This window comes from Zophobas morio, unplaced genomic scaffold (genome assembly GCF_036711695.1).
Source record: "Zophobas morio isolate AGI-343-1 ecotype UQ-CSIRO unplaced genomic scaffold, CSIRO_AGI_Zmor_V1 ptg000026l, whole genome shotgun sequence".
Lineage (NCBI taxonomy): Eukaryota > Metazoa > Arthropoda > Insecta > Coleoptera > Tenebrionidae > Zophobas > Zophobas morio.
In genome coordinates, this window is record NW_026972131.1 from 11412008 (window position 1) to 11426293 (window position 14286).

Genomic DNA, 14286 nt, shown 5'->3' on the forward strand with positions numbered 1-14286 from the left:
AAGACTGATTCTTATAAGCAAGCAGTAGCCCCGCCCACCCGCCTCCTTTTCATTCTAGTGACTACTCTTAGTATTGTTCAGTCTTATCTTAGCAAGTACTAGCCCCGCCCACCCACCCTCTCTTTTCTTAGAAGGTATGTCATTAGCCAAAATCAGTTTTATCTTACCAGCTTGAGAAATCAAAAAATTTAAAAAATCGAAAAGTTGAAATATCGAAAAATTAAAATATCCAAAAATTGGAAAATCGAAAATTAAAAAAACTTGCAAAAATGAAAAAATCATCGAATAGACTGAGACCTGGAAAAATTCAAAAACTGAGTCTTATAAGCATGCAGTAGCCCCGCCCACCCGCCTCCTTTTCATTCTAGTGACTCCTCTTAGTATTGTTCAGTTTTATCCTAGCAAGTACTAGCCCCGCCCACCCACCCTCTAGCTCTTCAGAAGGTATGTCTTTTGCCAAAATCAGTTTTATCTTACCAGCTTGAGAAATCAAAAAAATTTAAAAATCGAAAAATTGAAATATCCAAAAATTGGAAAATGCAGAAATTGAAAGGTTCCTAAAATTGAGGAATCGAAAACTTGAAAAATAGAAAAATTTAAAAAACGAAACACTCGAGAATCGAAAATTCGAAAAACCGAAAAACGAAAATTTAATAACTTGCAAAAATAATGAAATTATCGAATAGTCGAAAAATCGAAAAATCCAAAAACCGAGAAATCCAGAAATTGAAACATGGATAAATTAAAAAACTGAGTCTTATGGCAAGTGGTAGCCCCGCCCACCCGCCTCCTTTTCATTCTGGTGACCACGGTTAGTATTGTTCAGTGTTATCTTAGCAAGTACTAGCCCCGCCCACCCACCCTCAGTCTTCTTGGAAGGTACATCATTTGCCAAAATCAATCTTATCTTACCAGCTTGAGAAGTTAAAAAATTTTAAAAATCGAAAAATTAAACATCAAAAAATCGAAAAATTAAAATATCCACAAATTGAAAAATGCAGAAATTGGAATATTCACAAACTTGAAGTATTAAAAAATTAAGGAATCTAAAAATTGAAAAACAAGAAAATTTAAAAATCGAATCGTCAATCAAAAAATCATAAAACTAGAGTATCCAAAAATTGAAAAATTCCTAAACTAAAATGTTGAAAAATTGAGAAAATGAAAAGCTGAAAAATCCAAAAATCTGAAAATCGAAATCTAAAAATTTTAAAAATCGAATAATCGAGATGTTGAGAAATCGAAAAATCGTAAAATCGAGATATTGAAAAATCGGAAAAGAATTTTACATTTTCAAATTTCCAAAAAAAGTTTAAAGTTAATAGGTTTTTGCTATTTTCACTGTTTTAAGAGGCACACAGACATATCGAAAGAAAGAAAACAAAAAATAGAGTAAGTTGGAGTAATAAAATATTGTTAGCAACTACTACGGATTCATAAATCACACATGGAGGAGTCAGCAGCGGCTCGTAACCTTCAGAAATGGGGGACACAATTTGATTGATGAGTTAAATATGAAGATATAAAACATGTTGTTACTACCAATTAATAGATGAAATTGTGTGACGGAAATAAATACAAAAATACATTCAATGAAAGTAAAAAAGTATTTGTCCACATAGCATTAGCGCTGAAATTAATTAACAGCGGCGCGAAAGCACATTTGAATAATTTGAATTTGAAAAAAAAATCAATTAAAAAAAATCGTTAAACATAGGCAACCATGTGCACGTTAACGCTTTTTGGATAGTTGGTAGCTGGCTAGGGAATTTTAGTTAGAGGGTTGGTAGGGATAAGACGGCTGCTTGGTGGAGGGAGGTGAAAGCGTCATTGTTGGTTTGTTTCTATGTGTGTGAGAGCATGGTGAAAAGACGCGATAAGTTAGCTGGAGATGGGTTAAGTTAGTTGGCTAGTGGTTAATAAAAGGCACGCCACAGTTTCCCCAACGCTAACACGTGTAAATTTGATTCATTGTTTGTAAATTCACAGTTCATGTTAAGAGTTTAATCGTCAACTAGTTCTAACACAATTAACAATCAGGAATTTGCTTAGATAAATACTTGCTAGGAGATTTCATGAAATTCACCTTTGTTTACACGATTGCTAATAGTTCATTTACAGCAATTAAATTAACCTAATGTTGCCTCACTGTGGAAAAGGACCGTAGAATTAATCTTTGCTCGTTTTTGTTTTGTAAATATTTTGTTGATCAATGCTTGCATCATAAAATTATCTGATGTCCAATTTAAATCTCAGATAAGAATTATTTGTTGTTTAAAATTTCACGAGAGTGTATGGCGAATTTAAATGTTGTATATTGCTCTTTTTGAAATTTTGACACTTGTTCAGTTATAGTTTAATATCAGAGTCACAGAAATTAAACATTTAAAATGGAACTGAGGTAAATAACACCGAAATACGTGGCAGAAGCGGAGGGCGCGGTTCCTGGTCGAGATTGCCGGCTTTATCGCGCCATCTGCACAAAGCACAATAGTCGAGACCCAACTGCGACTTTGCAACCGTAACGGCCTGCTCGTCTAGGCATGTTCTTCGTGCTGGGCGGCAGTGCTTGCGATAGATAGAATCACCGTCGTGGGTAGGAGAACAGCCACGACCAGGAGCCCCAAACTCCTTTCGTGCTACAACTCCCCCTATGGGTTTGTTCTCTTGTTGACTGCCACAATTTAAATTTGCCGCCACAGTTACTTCAATTCAGATTTTTCTTTGTTTTATTAAATTTGCGATATTCAAATATTTCCATTTTAAGGCGGGATGTCCTTTGGTGTTTAATTTTCAGATAAATTTGGTGTTTTCTTGCTGGATGAACTTGACATAATCATTTATCTAGCCAGGTACTAGCCCCGCCCACCCACCCTCTGTTTTCTTGGCGAGTATATAATTTGCCAAAATGGATCGTATTTTAAAGAGAGTACTGTGGCGACACAATTACACGTCGGCAAGCGGAGAAAGATAAGTGGCAAGCGGGAGGCGTGGGGTTCGATTCCCACCAAGGCAATAACACTTTTCTTCGCTTACCTTCACACTTATAAACTGTAACAACTGGTTCAGTAGTTTCGGAGATTATCTGTTTAATAAAAATCCGGACAGACGGTAGACAGATAGATAGACGGAAACGGGCGACCTATTGTTTGGTCGGTTTTCGTCAAGGTAATTAAAAAATTAAGACGCTGAACTAGGAGTACTATAAAGAAGGCGTCAATAGCAACGACATAGCCGTCACACAAATTTTGACACCCGTCTTTAAGATTTTCAAAATATATTTTAAATTGAAGAAGTGACAAATTACAATGAACAAATTTCTGAAATTAATTGTACGTAACTCACAAGCTCCCATTTGGTACAGTCGGGCGACAAATCGCTCACTCTTTTCCAACACACACACAAACCATGTAAAAACCGGGGTCCGATTTAGCAGCAGTGCTAGTACTATGAAAGTCACAATTCTTGGTGGTGGAGGTAACACAACCCCTCAGTCGTACCAAATTTCCAACCCTATCTTCCAGGAAACGTAGCAAAATCAGTGGCTTTAATGTTAAAACAAACCCCTTTAATCGACGAAGTTTGCCTGTATGATACCAAGTCACTGGAGGGCTTTGCAGCAGATTTGAATTACATCGACACCAAATGCAAAGTCACTTCGTACTTAGGCCCTAAAGATATCCAGCACGCTCTTTCCGTAAGCCCCTCGTTCACTCAATCTTCGTTTTAAACCCTTTTGTTTAGAAAGCCACCGTCGTCGTCGTTTTTGCCTGTTGCCAACACTCGGACAGCTTCACCTACAGCAACCTGTTTGACAAAAATGCCCCAATAGTCAAAGATCTGGCCGGTCACATCTCCAAATATGCCCCTAAAGTAACCCATTCACTAAGTCACTTTACTAACTTAAAGACAGTCTCTTATAGCCATTGGTGCCGAACCCATTAATAGCATGGTGCCAATGTTTAGCGAAGTCATGAAAAAACACGGGAACTACAACCCGTGTACCATTTTCGGAGTGACTACTATAGATGTCGTTAGAACGAACAGATTCGTAGCTGAGGTTCTCGGACTCGACCCTGAGTGTGTCACAGTACCCGTGATAGGCGGCCACAGCGAGAAAACCATAGTACCTGTGTTATCAAAGGCTGCTCCTTGCAACGAACTCACAAACGTAAACACAGTCATTCGTACTAAGCGAGTTTTAACCCAACTTTATAGAAAGAACTGGAAGACATAACTAATAGTGTGCGACAGGCTGATGACAACTTAATGAAAATCCGCTCAGATGGCGCTTATTTGTCTTACGGTTTCTCTACCGCGAGGTTCGTTTTAGCTTTGGTGAAAGCGGCTAAAGGGCACTGCGACGTCGTCGAGTGTGCGTTTGTGAAGTCTAATGTTCATCCGCAATTGAAGTACATGGTGACGCCGCTGGTGTTGGGTCCAGGTGGTGTGGTGAAAAATTTCGGGGTGCCGACGTTGTCGGACTACGAGGAGTGTCTCCTAGAGAACGCGATTCCGCTTCTGGCGGAGGATATAAAGAAGGGGGAGTTTGTGGGTGGACGGCCTATGAGGATGGTGGACGGGGTGATGCAGCCGAAGCCGATTTGTGACCCGTGTGACCCCAATCCTAAGGCACCTAGGTGCCCGCCGAACCACTGCGAGCTGCAGTCGTTATTCGCCGATAAGCCGTGTTAAGTCGAAATTAAAGAGTTGGTTAATAAATAAATAAGTATATTATCAAACAATACCTACAGTAACACTCTATTTACATAAGATTTAGGTACCTCATATACACAAACTTTATAAGTTAATGGCACATATAAATTCTATAGTGCAAAGATATGATCCTTACATTATTTATATTTACACATGAAGATAATATTCACAGCCTCTAACACAAAAAGTCTGACTTGTACCATTCTTGATTTATTTACTAACGGAGAGAAAAACAGTCAGATTATGCAAATTGGTTCACATTTAAATGCTGTCGTAATTATCTAGCGATTTCTATTCACAGAAGTAATACGAAACGTCGACTATACTTTTCAACACTTAGGCAGCAGTAAAATTAAACATTTTATAAAAATATAATCACAATGGTTTCTTAAAGAACTTGTTTAATCGTGAATTTACATACACTTAGTATAATTTGCAAAAATGGTAACAGATGTTTACATATAAAACATTTCTTAAAACTATATCTCACATACTTAAAATTGTGTACTCTTTCCTTGTTTGATAAAACTAATATAATTTTGTTTCTTTTACTTCTTTATGCTATCACATAAATTTAATTCTAATCAATTCAAGTTACGACGACACTAAGAGAATTAATTTGACAATTACGGTTTCTATAAGTTGTACAACTTACCTTTTTTTTTTGAAAGATACAATTACAAAATAAAAACAATGGGAGACTTAACTAAAACTTAATAACTTTAATATGGCAAAAATCGTAATTGCACCTTTCAGTTACATAGATCACGATAGGTAGAATAAATGCATTTCAGTATACTCACAAAAAGGGCATAGAAAATATACCAAGTAAGTCGTCTTTCATCAAAAAATATAAATCTTTATATCCCGCATCGCGCCGGTGCAAAAAATATCCAGATCCTTACGAAGTTTGCACCGCGGCTGCGGCATCAATAAACTATTAAAAGTGTTTGCGTACGTAAATGTTTCATTTATTTTTAATAATAAATTCGACTAGGTTCGCTCATTTCGGGTCTACACCGAGTTATACCAACAAAAACACTACAATCTATGTACTGTTTTATACAATACTTTCTTTCTCTGTTAAGTTATTATACTCGTTGATCACGCCCTTCCTCAGAGACGTGTTACTCGCCTTTAGGCCGTTCCCGTTGAACAGCCCCACGAACCAGCTCTTCAGCGACGTCTTCTTCTTGTTCTGCACGTCAGTCACTGGGTCACACGTCGCGGGGAGCGATTCCAACGAGTGCCACCTGCAATCACATGAATCGGTCGTGCGTTTTCTCCAGGGTTCGACCTACCTCTTGGAAGTGTTATTCTGCAGCGTGTCGTCGATCGTGCTGCCGCCCCTCCTTCGCACCGCCGGATGCTGCGTCGCGTTGAGCAGCGGAACCTGCACGTCCTCTATGTAATTAAGTTCTTCAGGCGGAATAGGCATAATATTCCCGTTCGGAAAATTATTATTAATTAGCTTATCATCCGGTATCGCGATGATTTGTATTTCACCGCATTTATCACAGTTTTCCAACGATCTCGTCGACCTCTTTCGCACTTCGAGCGGCGCCCCGTCTACCATGAGCTCGGGCTTGTTCCTGATCAGCGGCAGCGGGTCCAAGCTCTTCGACTCGCGAATTTTGTTAAGCATATTCTGGCTCTTTTTCTGCTCGTCGGAGCTCGAGGCGATGCTGGATAACACGCGGCGCGGTCGCAAACCCCTACGTGACTCGTCAAAGTTCTCGATTATTTGGCTCCCGAATGCCGTGTTAATAGTCAGCTTGGAGCCCTGCTCTGGAACATGTAAGTTATGACGGTTTACTTTGAGGTGGCGCAAAGGGACCGGGCTCGCGTTCTGGAGAGTAGATGTGCTTTCCACTTCGATACTCGTACCTAGCGACAAAAATCCGACGTTTGCGACAGGTTTTACACAGACTACGCTACTAACCCAAGAAAAGTAACAGAATTAAGAGAGTCGAGTTAGGTGTGAATAGTGCGTAACTCGGCCCCCTTGCTCCACCACCAACCAAAGTAAAATAAAACAACTAAAAGATGGAAAGCGACACCAAAACGCCAAAGTAAATAAAGTAGGAACGGGGGGTATACCTCTGGGGACGCTGGAGTGGCGCCGGCTGTTCATCCCCCCGAGTCCGAAGCCACCGCAAACAGACGCCTGTCTGGAATCGTTATTTAACTTTGGACTTCTGCGGGGTCTGCAAAACAACGGAGGAATGTCCCCTAGGTCGACTTCGCGCCTCTGGATGGCTTTTTCAGTCGCCCCGGTCAACCAAAACGTCAACACCTCGCCTTTCCCTTTCATGTTAACCAAACCCCGGTCTTCCACCACGTAACCCCCGAGTTTATCCAGCGCTTCCTTGCACGGCAAACTGATATGTATTTTCAAGGGTTCGCCGTTGCTCTCCATCCGGGACGCGGTGTTAACCGTGTCGCCGAAGAGGCAATAACGTGGCATGGTTAACCCCACGACTCCGGCCACCACGGGTCCTACAACACCAAAATCAAAACCAGTCAACAACGACAAACACAAACCTGTGTGAATCCCGATTCGGAGTTTCAGGATCTCGTTGGGTCGGTGCGATATGGAATGATTCTTCACAGCGGCTAACAAATCCAAGGACATGGAGGCAATTACTCCCGCGTGTTTGTCTTCGTTACGGAGAGGCAAGCCGGACACCACCATGTAGGCGTCACCTATCGTTTCCACTTTGTAGACGTCGTAACCCTTAATGATCCTGTCGAATACTGTGTAGAGATCATTTAAGAAATTGACTACTTGTAGTGGCGTGCTTTCAGCGGACATCGCAGTAAAACCGACGATGTCGCTGAAGTAAATCGTGACGGAGTCGAAAGATTCGGGTTCCACTCCGAAACCGCTGGTCAGTCGCTCGGCTACCGGTTTAGGCAACATCCGGTGCAGCAAATCTTCCGTTTTCATCTTCTCTTCGTACAAGAGTCGGGTTCTTTCCGTTACGATTTCCTCCAAGTTGTTGGCGTAGGTCACCATCATGTCCATCATCTGGTCCATGATGTTCTTGCTCCTGAAATTGGAGTGAGTGTTAGTACTAGGGTGGATAACCCAGTTCCGGGTCGTACTTTCCGTCCTTCATCCTCTTCAATCTACTCCTAATCGTGGCAAAGTCCGGCCTACACTCCGGATTCTCAGTCCAACAATCTTTCATGCATTGTATAACGTAATCATCACAGCCGATTTCACAGTCGAGTAAAAGACCTATATCAGGTCTAAAACATTCCTCTCCGTCCAACGGTTCCCGCTTCACCCTATCTATGATTTCTGAAACATCACCTAGTTTAGTTCGTCTGGCGTGTCGCACTCTTTCCACTACCTTTTGGTTCGTAACCTGTGGTACCGAATGGTCCTCTTCTCCCTAAAATTTCGTACAAAATTATGGCAAAAGCATACACGTCTCCCTTTTGGGTCCCTCGGGAGTAGGCGCTAGGGCTCCTCAGAATCTCGGGCGCCTTCCAAAACAGACCTACAATAGACGCGTCATTATTAATTTCCGGGCACCTACTCAAAATTACTCCTGTAATACTGGTGCTCGCCGATGCTGTCGTTCTCGGCGCAGTGCCTCATCTCCGCCAGCCCGAAATCGGTCACTTGCAGAACCCAGCGACTAGTCACGACGCAGTTCGACGATTTTAAGTTACCGTGACATACAAGCATGGAATTGTGGATATACAGCATGCCCTGAATTAAATTATATGAAAACGAGACGTTTCTTGGTGACAAAACCCACCTTAATGAGATCATGAACCAGCGACGCGATGAACATCTTGTCCAATTTAATATCTTCGTTTTCTATAATATCCTGCAACCAACGGTAAGTAACCACCCGACACACACAATCCACTTACATATAGGCTTCCTTTGGCACAATAATCAGTGACTAGTAGCAAAGAAGTAGGTTCGACGCAAGCCCCAATGAACGAGTTGATGTTATCGTGGCGCAGCTCCCGCAACAACCTCATCTCCTTCATCACGTCCCTCGAAATATCCTTCTTCCGCGAGAAGGTCAACTCCTTAATCCGCACCACGACGCCCCTGTACTGCGCCGTCGTGGCAAAAACTTGCAAGCCACCCCTGGACTCGTACGAAGTGACGCTTGCACTAACTAAACTAAGCTGCGAACCCACAAATATTAGCTTTGTCGGGTAAGTCCAACCAGTGTTGGACTTACCCGACTAGGACTAGAAACTACATCCCGTTCGAAGTAGCTGTGGATTTCGTTGCGGTCGATTTTCCACAGCAAGCCCTCGATTTCTTGCTCGATTTTCCACTTGCGGTAGATGCTCATGGTGATGACGCCGGCGCAGAAGAGGAGAATAGCGAGGACTCCGGCCGCGATGATGCTGTTGAGGTGGGTGTTGGGTTTGGGGCAAAGCTCGTTGAGGAACCCGCAGCTGGGTTCATCGTTGGGTTTGTCGGAGCCGGCCCACACGATTTGGGTGTTGGTGTAGATCTTGTACTCCTGGAGAGACGCGCGGGTTAGGGTCGGGGGGTCTCTAGGTGAGGGATAATAGAAAATGCAAACTCACTCACTGGAAAATCTTCCGACTGGTAGAAGAATTGGCCGACGGGGCGCATTTGGAAGGCGCAGGAGAAGTTGCCGTGGACGTGGTGGTTGCTGACGCGTTGGAGAGCCAGGACCGAGAAGTTGCCTTCGGAGTCGCCGTTTTTGTCGAGCTTCATGGTAGCACCGGTGATACTTGTGTACGTCCTGTTGATGAGTGTTTCCACGATTTGGGTACCATTGCTGGCAATTTGGTCTATAATGTCGTCGGTTAACTTTGTCTGATTCTTTAACAGTTCGTCCAAAGCTTTTGCGTATAGCATGACGGAGTCGTATAAGTATGCAGCGTAGATGGATACGTACTACAAAAAACAATAAACGTGTGTGTTTGAGGGTTAAAAGTACCTACTTTTTCGAACGACTTGGATAAAAGTATTTTTGATGTTTCAAAGTTGAACGGTTCTTTGGAGTTGTACGCGTTGACGTCCTTCGTGAATTCGGCGTACTTCACTGTGGGTGCAGTGGGTACTACCACGAACAAAGATCTCCCTCGTTTGATCAACCCATTGTAGTCATTTTTGTCACAACTGTCGTACTTTGCAAAAACTTCCGGCTCTGGAATTACTCTTAATATATTTTACTATCAATACATCGACTCAAGAACTTACTCCAGAGGTACTGGTGTGCGTCTTTTTCCGAGTACGTGTTGGTGTCCACGTAAATTACTATGTATTCGCCGTATTCGAACAACTGAGCCGTTTGCATGGTGATCATGAGATCCAACAAGGAAGTCAAACTCCCCAGAAAAACATAAACTGCGAAAAATTAGCTAGAACTGGGTTTGCGCTACGTTCACACTTACTTCTAGTACGATTTTTTGTGTTTTGGATAAACTGATACCAATAGCCGCTTCCACAACAAGGCAACGTTTCGGAACAACATTTGTAGCCATCCTTGGCCTTTTCCTGGTCGTTGATGGTCATGTTTTTGTTCTCGGCTTCGTCGACGAGGGACTGGGCCACAGTCTGCCAAGCCTCCTCGTATATTATGGAAAACTTTTTCCACTTGTAGTACTCTAGAAGCGACACGACGGACTTGGTCACCTGGAAGATCATTTTTAAGCCAAAATAATAATAGTTGCTAAGATAAGACTGATTTTGGCAAAATCTCTAGAAGTCTACAACTTTTTAAAAAATTATCTTAAAAATGGGGTGAATGTTAAAAAAATCCATAAAAAAAAACTTCACGACAAAATTGATTTTTTTTATTTTATAAAAAAGCATTAAAAGGCTTCAACTTTAAAACTGGCCTGTTTGCTTAAAACATGATAAAGCACCTTAAAATAGGTTAAAAACAGGTGAAAAAAGCTTAAATAGATGAAAAAAAAGTGAGGTGGAACGTATAGTTTTGGGAATTTCATTCTATCCTATAAAAACATTTAACAGATAGAGTAACGATGGGCCCTGTCCGGACCTGGATTATTCTGCTTTCTACCATCTGGGGATTACCGGCACGCGACAAGTTTAAGTTGTAAATATCTCTGAAATTTCCAAAACTATACGATTTTACTTTCCACTGATTTCAGTACAGAAATTTCATCTAAAACGTCCGATAATCGAATCCTTAAACCCGAGTCATTCAGATGAGAATTGTATATGGTAAAGATAAATTAAATCGGCATCTCATTATATTTAAAATGTTTAAAGTACTAAATTTTTGTCGGGAAACATCGATTTTACAGTTGAGTTCCGCCCCTCGGTCTGATAACGAATGAAAAATTCATCACAATTGAGATTGGGCCGGGTGGGTGGGGCTTATTTCTTGTTTTTTTTTCCGCTCAACATATGTAGTATTTAAAAACATGTTCAATATAGTAGTTTCTTGTAGAGAAATAAGCATTTTGCAATAAACTCCGCCCTTCGGATCACAACGAATAAAAATATTAGCACAATTTAAATGAGGGCGGGTGGGCGGGGTTTGTATTTTGCCCTTTTTTCCTTAACATATGTACGTACTTTTCTTTTCACGACAAGGAATGAAAACATGTTCAAAAGGGTAAATTTGTAGAGAAGTGTATAGGATAAAATTGTTCTGAAAAGACGACTACGTATATTAAGAAAAAAGGCAAAACATAAGCCCCGCCCACCCACCCTATTTCAATTGTGATGTATTTTTTTTTAATCGTCGGGAGCCAAAGGAGCGGAATTTAATTGCAAAATCTTTATTTCTCTACAAGAAATAAAAAATATGTTTTTGAGTATCGTGTTCAAAGAGTACTATGTATGTAAGAAAAAAACAAGCGAAAAATTAATAATAAAAAAATCATCACAATTGAGATGGGGTGGGTGGGTGGGGTTTATATTTGCCTTTTAAGAAGTATTTTGCATTTAGCTCCGCCCCCTTGGTTCACGGCGAATAAACAAAATTGAAAAATTAAAATATCGAAAAATTGAAAAAATCCATAAATTGAAAAATGAAAAATCGAAAAGTTGAAGAATTGAGATATTGAATAATTCAAAAACTGAGATATCAAAAAATTGAAGAATGGAAAAATAAAAAAAAAGTCAAAACTGAAACATGAAAAAATTGAGAAATCGAAAAATTGAAAATTCGAGAAGTCGAAAAATTGAAAGATCGTTGAATTGAAACATCAACAAACTGGAAAATCTTTAATTTAAAAAATTGGAGAAATTAAGAAATAGAAACAACAATAAATCGAAAAACTGAAAATCGAAAAAGTAAAGAATCGAGAGATTAAACAATCGAAACGTCAAAAAAATAGAAAGATCGACTAATCGAAATATCAAAAAATTCGGAAATTGAAAAATTTTCAAAACTGAAATGTCGGAAAAATGAGAAATCCAAAACTTGGAGATTTGAGAAATTTGAAAGTCGAAAAATTTTGAAAATCGAAAAACCGTGATGTCAAGAAATCGAAAAATTAAAAAATTCATAAATCGAAAGTCCAAAATTTAAAAAATCAGAAAATTGGAAAATCGAGAAACTGAAAAATCGGAATATATGGTGAGAAATCGAACAATTGAAAAATTGTAAAATCGAGGAATTGTAAAAACCGAAAAATCGAAAAATCAAAAATTTTAAAAATCGGAAAATCGAAATCTGAAAAGTCGAAAAATTGAAGAATTGAAATATTGAAAAATTCCAAAACTGAGATATCAAAAAATTGAAGAATGGAAAAATAAAAAAAAGTCAAAACTGAAACATGAAAAATTGAGAAATCGAGAAGTCGAAAAATTGAAAGATCATTAAATTGAAACATCAACAAACTGGAAAATCTTTAATTTAAAAAATTGGAGAAATTAAGAAATAGAAACAATAATAAATCGAAAAACTGAAAATCGAAAAAGTAAAGAATCGAGAGATTAAACAATCGAAACGTCAAAAAAATAGAAAGATCGACTAATCGAAATATCAAAAAATTCGGAAATTGAAAAATTTTCAAAACTGAAATGTCGGAAAAATGAGAAATCCAAAACTTGGAGATTTAAGAAATTTGAAAGTCGAAAAATTTTGAAAATCGAAAAACCGTGATGTCAAGAAATCGAAAAATTAAAAAATTCATAAATCGAAAGTCCAAAATTTAAAAAATCAGAAAATTGGAAAATCGAGAAACTGAAAAATCGGAATATATGGTGGGAAATCGAACAATTGAAAAATTGTAAAATCGAGAAATTGTAAAAACTGAAAAATCGAAAAATCAAAAATTTTAAAAATCGGAAAATCGAAATCTGAAAACTCGAAAAATCGAAGAATTGAAGTATTGAAAAATTCCAAAACTGAGATATCAAAAAATTGAAGATTGGAAAAATAAAAAAAGTAAAAACTGAAACATGAAAAATTGAGAAATCGAAAAGTTGAAAAATTGAAGATCGTTAAATTGAAACCTCAACAAACTGGAAAATATAAAATTTAAAAAATTCGAAAAATTGAGAAATAGAAAAATCAATAAATCGAAAAATTGAAAATCGAAAAAGTGAAGACTCGTGAGATTAAACAATCGAAACGTCAAAAAAATGGAAAGATCGGGTAATCGAAATATCAAAAAATTCGGAAATTGAAAAATTTTCAAAATTGAGATGCCGAAAAAATGAGAAATCCAAAACTTGGAAATTGGAGAAATTTACAAGTCGAAAAATTTTGAAAATCGAAAAACCGAGTTGTCAAGAAATCGAAAAATTGATAAATTCATAAATCGAAAGTCCACAATTTAAAAATCGGAAAATCGAAATCTGAAAAGTCGAAAATTGAAAGATCGAGCAATTGAAACAGTAAAACAATATGTATTAAAAATAAGAAAAAATGCAAAAAATAACCTCCACCCATCCGTCGTGATAAATTTTCCATTTGTTATCCCTTGCTATTGCACTACAGTCCGTCTCGTTATTACCAATTAAATTTTATAGAGTAGAATGAAATTTCCAAAACTATACCATTTTACTACCTACTCATTTCAGTATAGAAATTTCATCTAAAACGTCCGATAATCGAATTCTTAAACTCGAGTCATTCAGATGAGAATTGGATTTGAAATAATCAACAATGTTTTTGGAATCACCAAAAATTAAATTTGGTCATTATACTTAAAACGTTTAAAATAGTAAATTTTTGTCGGGAAACATCGATTTTTCAGATAAGTTCCGCCCCTCGGTCGGATAATGAATGAAAAATTCATCACATTTGAGACTGGGACGGGTGGGTGGGGCTTATTTTTTTTTTTCTCTACATATATAGTATTTAAAAACATGTTCAATCTAGTAGGTTCTTATAGAGAAATAAGCATTTTGCAATAAACTCCGCCCTTCGGCTCACAACGAATAAAAACATTACCACAATTTAAATGAGGGTGGGTGGGGTTTGTATTTGTCTTTTTTTCCTTTAATATATGTACGTACTTTTCTTTTCACGACAAGAACTGAAAACATGTTCAAAAGGGTAAATTTGTAGAGAAGTGTATCGGATAAAATTTACCATTTTAGACATGTTTTCAGTTTCTTGTTCTGAA

At 38.6% G+C, this 14286-nt stretch overlaps 2 protein-coding genes across 3 annotated transcripts in view; one reads left to right on the top strand and one right to left on the bottom strand.

Moving 5' to 3' along the window:
* The first annotated feature begins 3215 nt into the window (after positions 1–3215).
* LOC135136120 (malate dehydrogenase, mitochondrial-like) lies at positions 3216–4810 on the top strand. Its single transcript, XM_064065252.1, has 5 exons — positions 3216–3477; positions 3525–3697; positions 3745–3873; positions 3914–4171; positions 4219–4810. Exons 1-5 carry the CDS (start codon positions 3309–3311, stop codon positions 4693–4695), a joined length of 1206 nt encoding a protein of 401 aa, XP_063921322.1. The 5' UTR covers positions 3216–3308; the 3' UTR covers positions 4696–4810.
* The window catches only part of LOC135136114 (receptor-type guanylate cyclase Gyc76C-like), a 115955-nt gene continuing 106383 nt past the window's right edge, over positions 4715–14286 (bottom strand). The window contains exons 5-18 of one of the 2 annotated variants that reach the window (XM_064065244.1): positions 10126–10366; positions 9932–10078; positions 9673–9878; positions 9293–9625; positions 8931–9221; positions 8608–8874; positions 8490–8561; positions 8275–8440; positions 8076–8225; positions 7825–8023; positions 7261–7769; positions 6817–7215; positions 6018–6603; positions 4715–5969 (exon numbers count right to left, since the gene is read on the bottom strand). In XM_064065244.1, coding sequence (XP_063921314.1) covers positions 5777–5969; positions 6018–6603; positions 6817–7215; positions 7261–7769; positions 7825–8023; positions 8076–8225; positions 8275–8440; positions 8490–8561; positions 8608–8874; positions 8931–9221; positions 9293–9625; positions 9673–9878; positions 9932–10078; positions 10126–10366 — 3759 coding nt within the window. In that variant the 3' untranslated portion in view covers positions 4715–5776. Of the gene's footprint in view, positions 5970–6017; positions 6604–6816; positions 7216–7260; positions 7770–7824; positions 8024–8075; positions 8226–8274; positions 8441–8489; positions 8562–8607; positions 8875–8930; positions 9222–9292; positions 9626–9672; positions 9879–9931; positions 10079–10125; positions 10394–14286 lie in introns of those variants that run through there. The other variant, XM_064065243.1, reaches the window with a different exon arrangement.

Excerpts from the sequence above, each read along its gene's own strand:
- LOC135136120 (XM_064065252.1), top strand. The coding sequence starts at position 3,309 with ATGAACAAATTTCTGAAATTAATTGTACGTAACTCACAAGCTCCCATT. Across the intron at positions 3,478-3,524 it reads CACAATTCTTGGTGGTGGAG|GAAACGTAGCAAAATCAGTG; the intron begins GTAACACAACCC and ends CCTATCTTCCAG. Across the intron at positions 3,874-3,913 it reads TCTCCAAATATGCCCCTAAA|TCTCTTATAGCCATTGGTGC; the intron begins GTAACCCATTCA and ends ACTTAAAGACAG.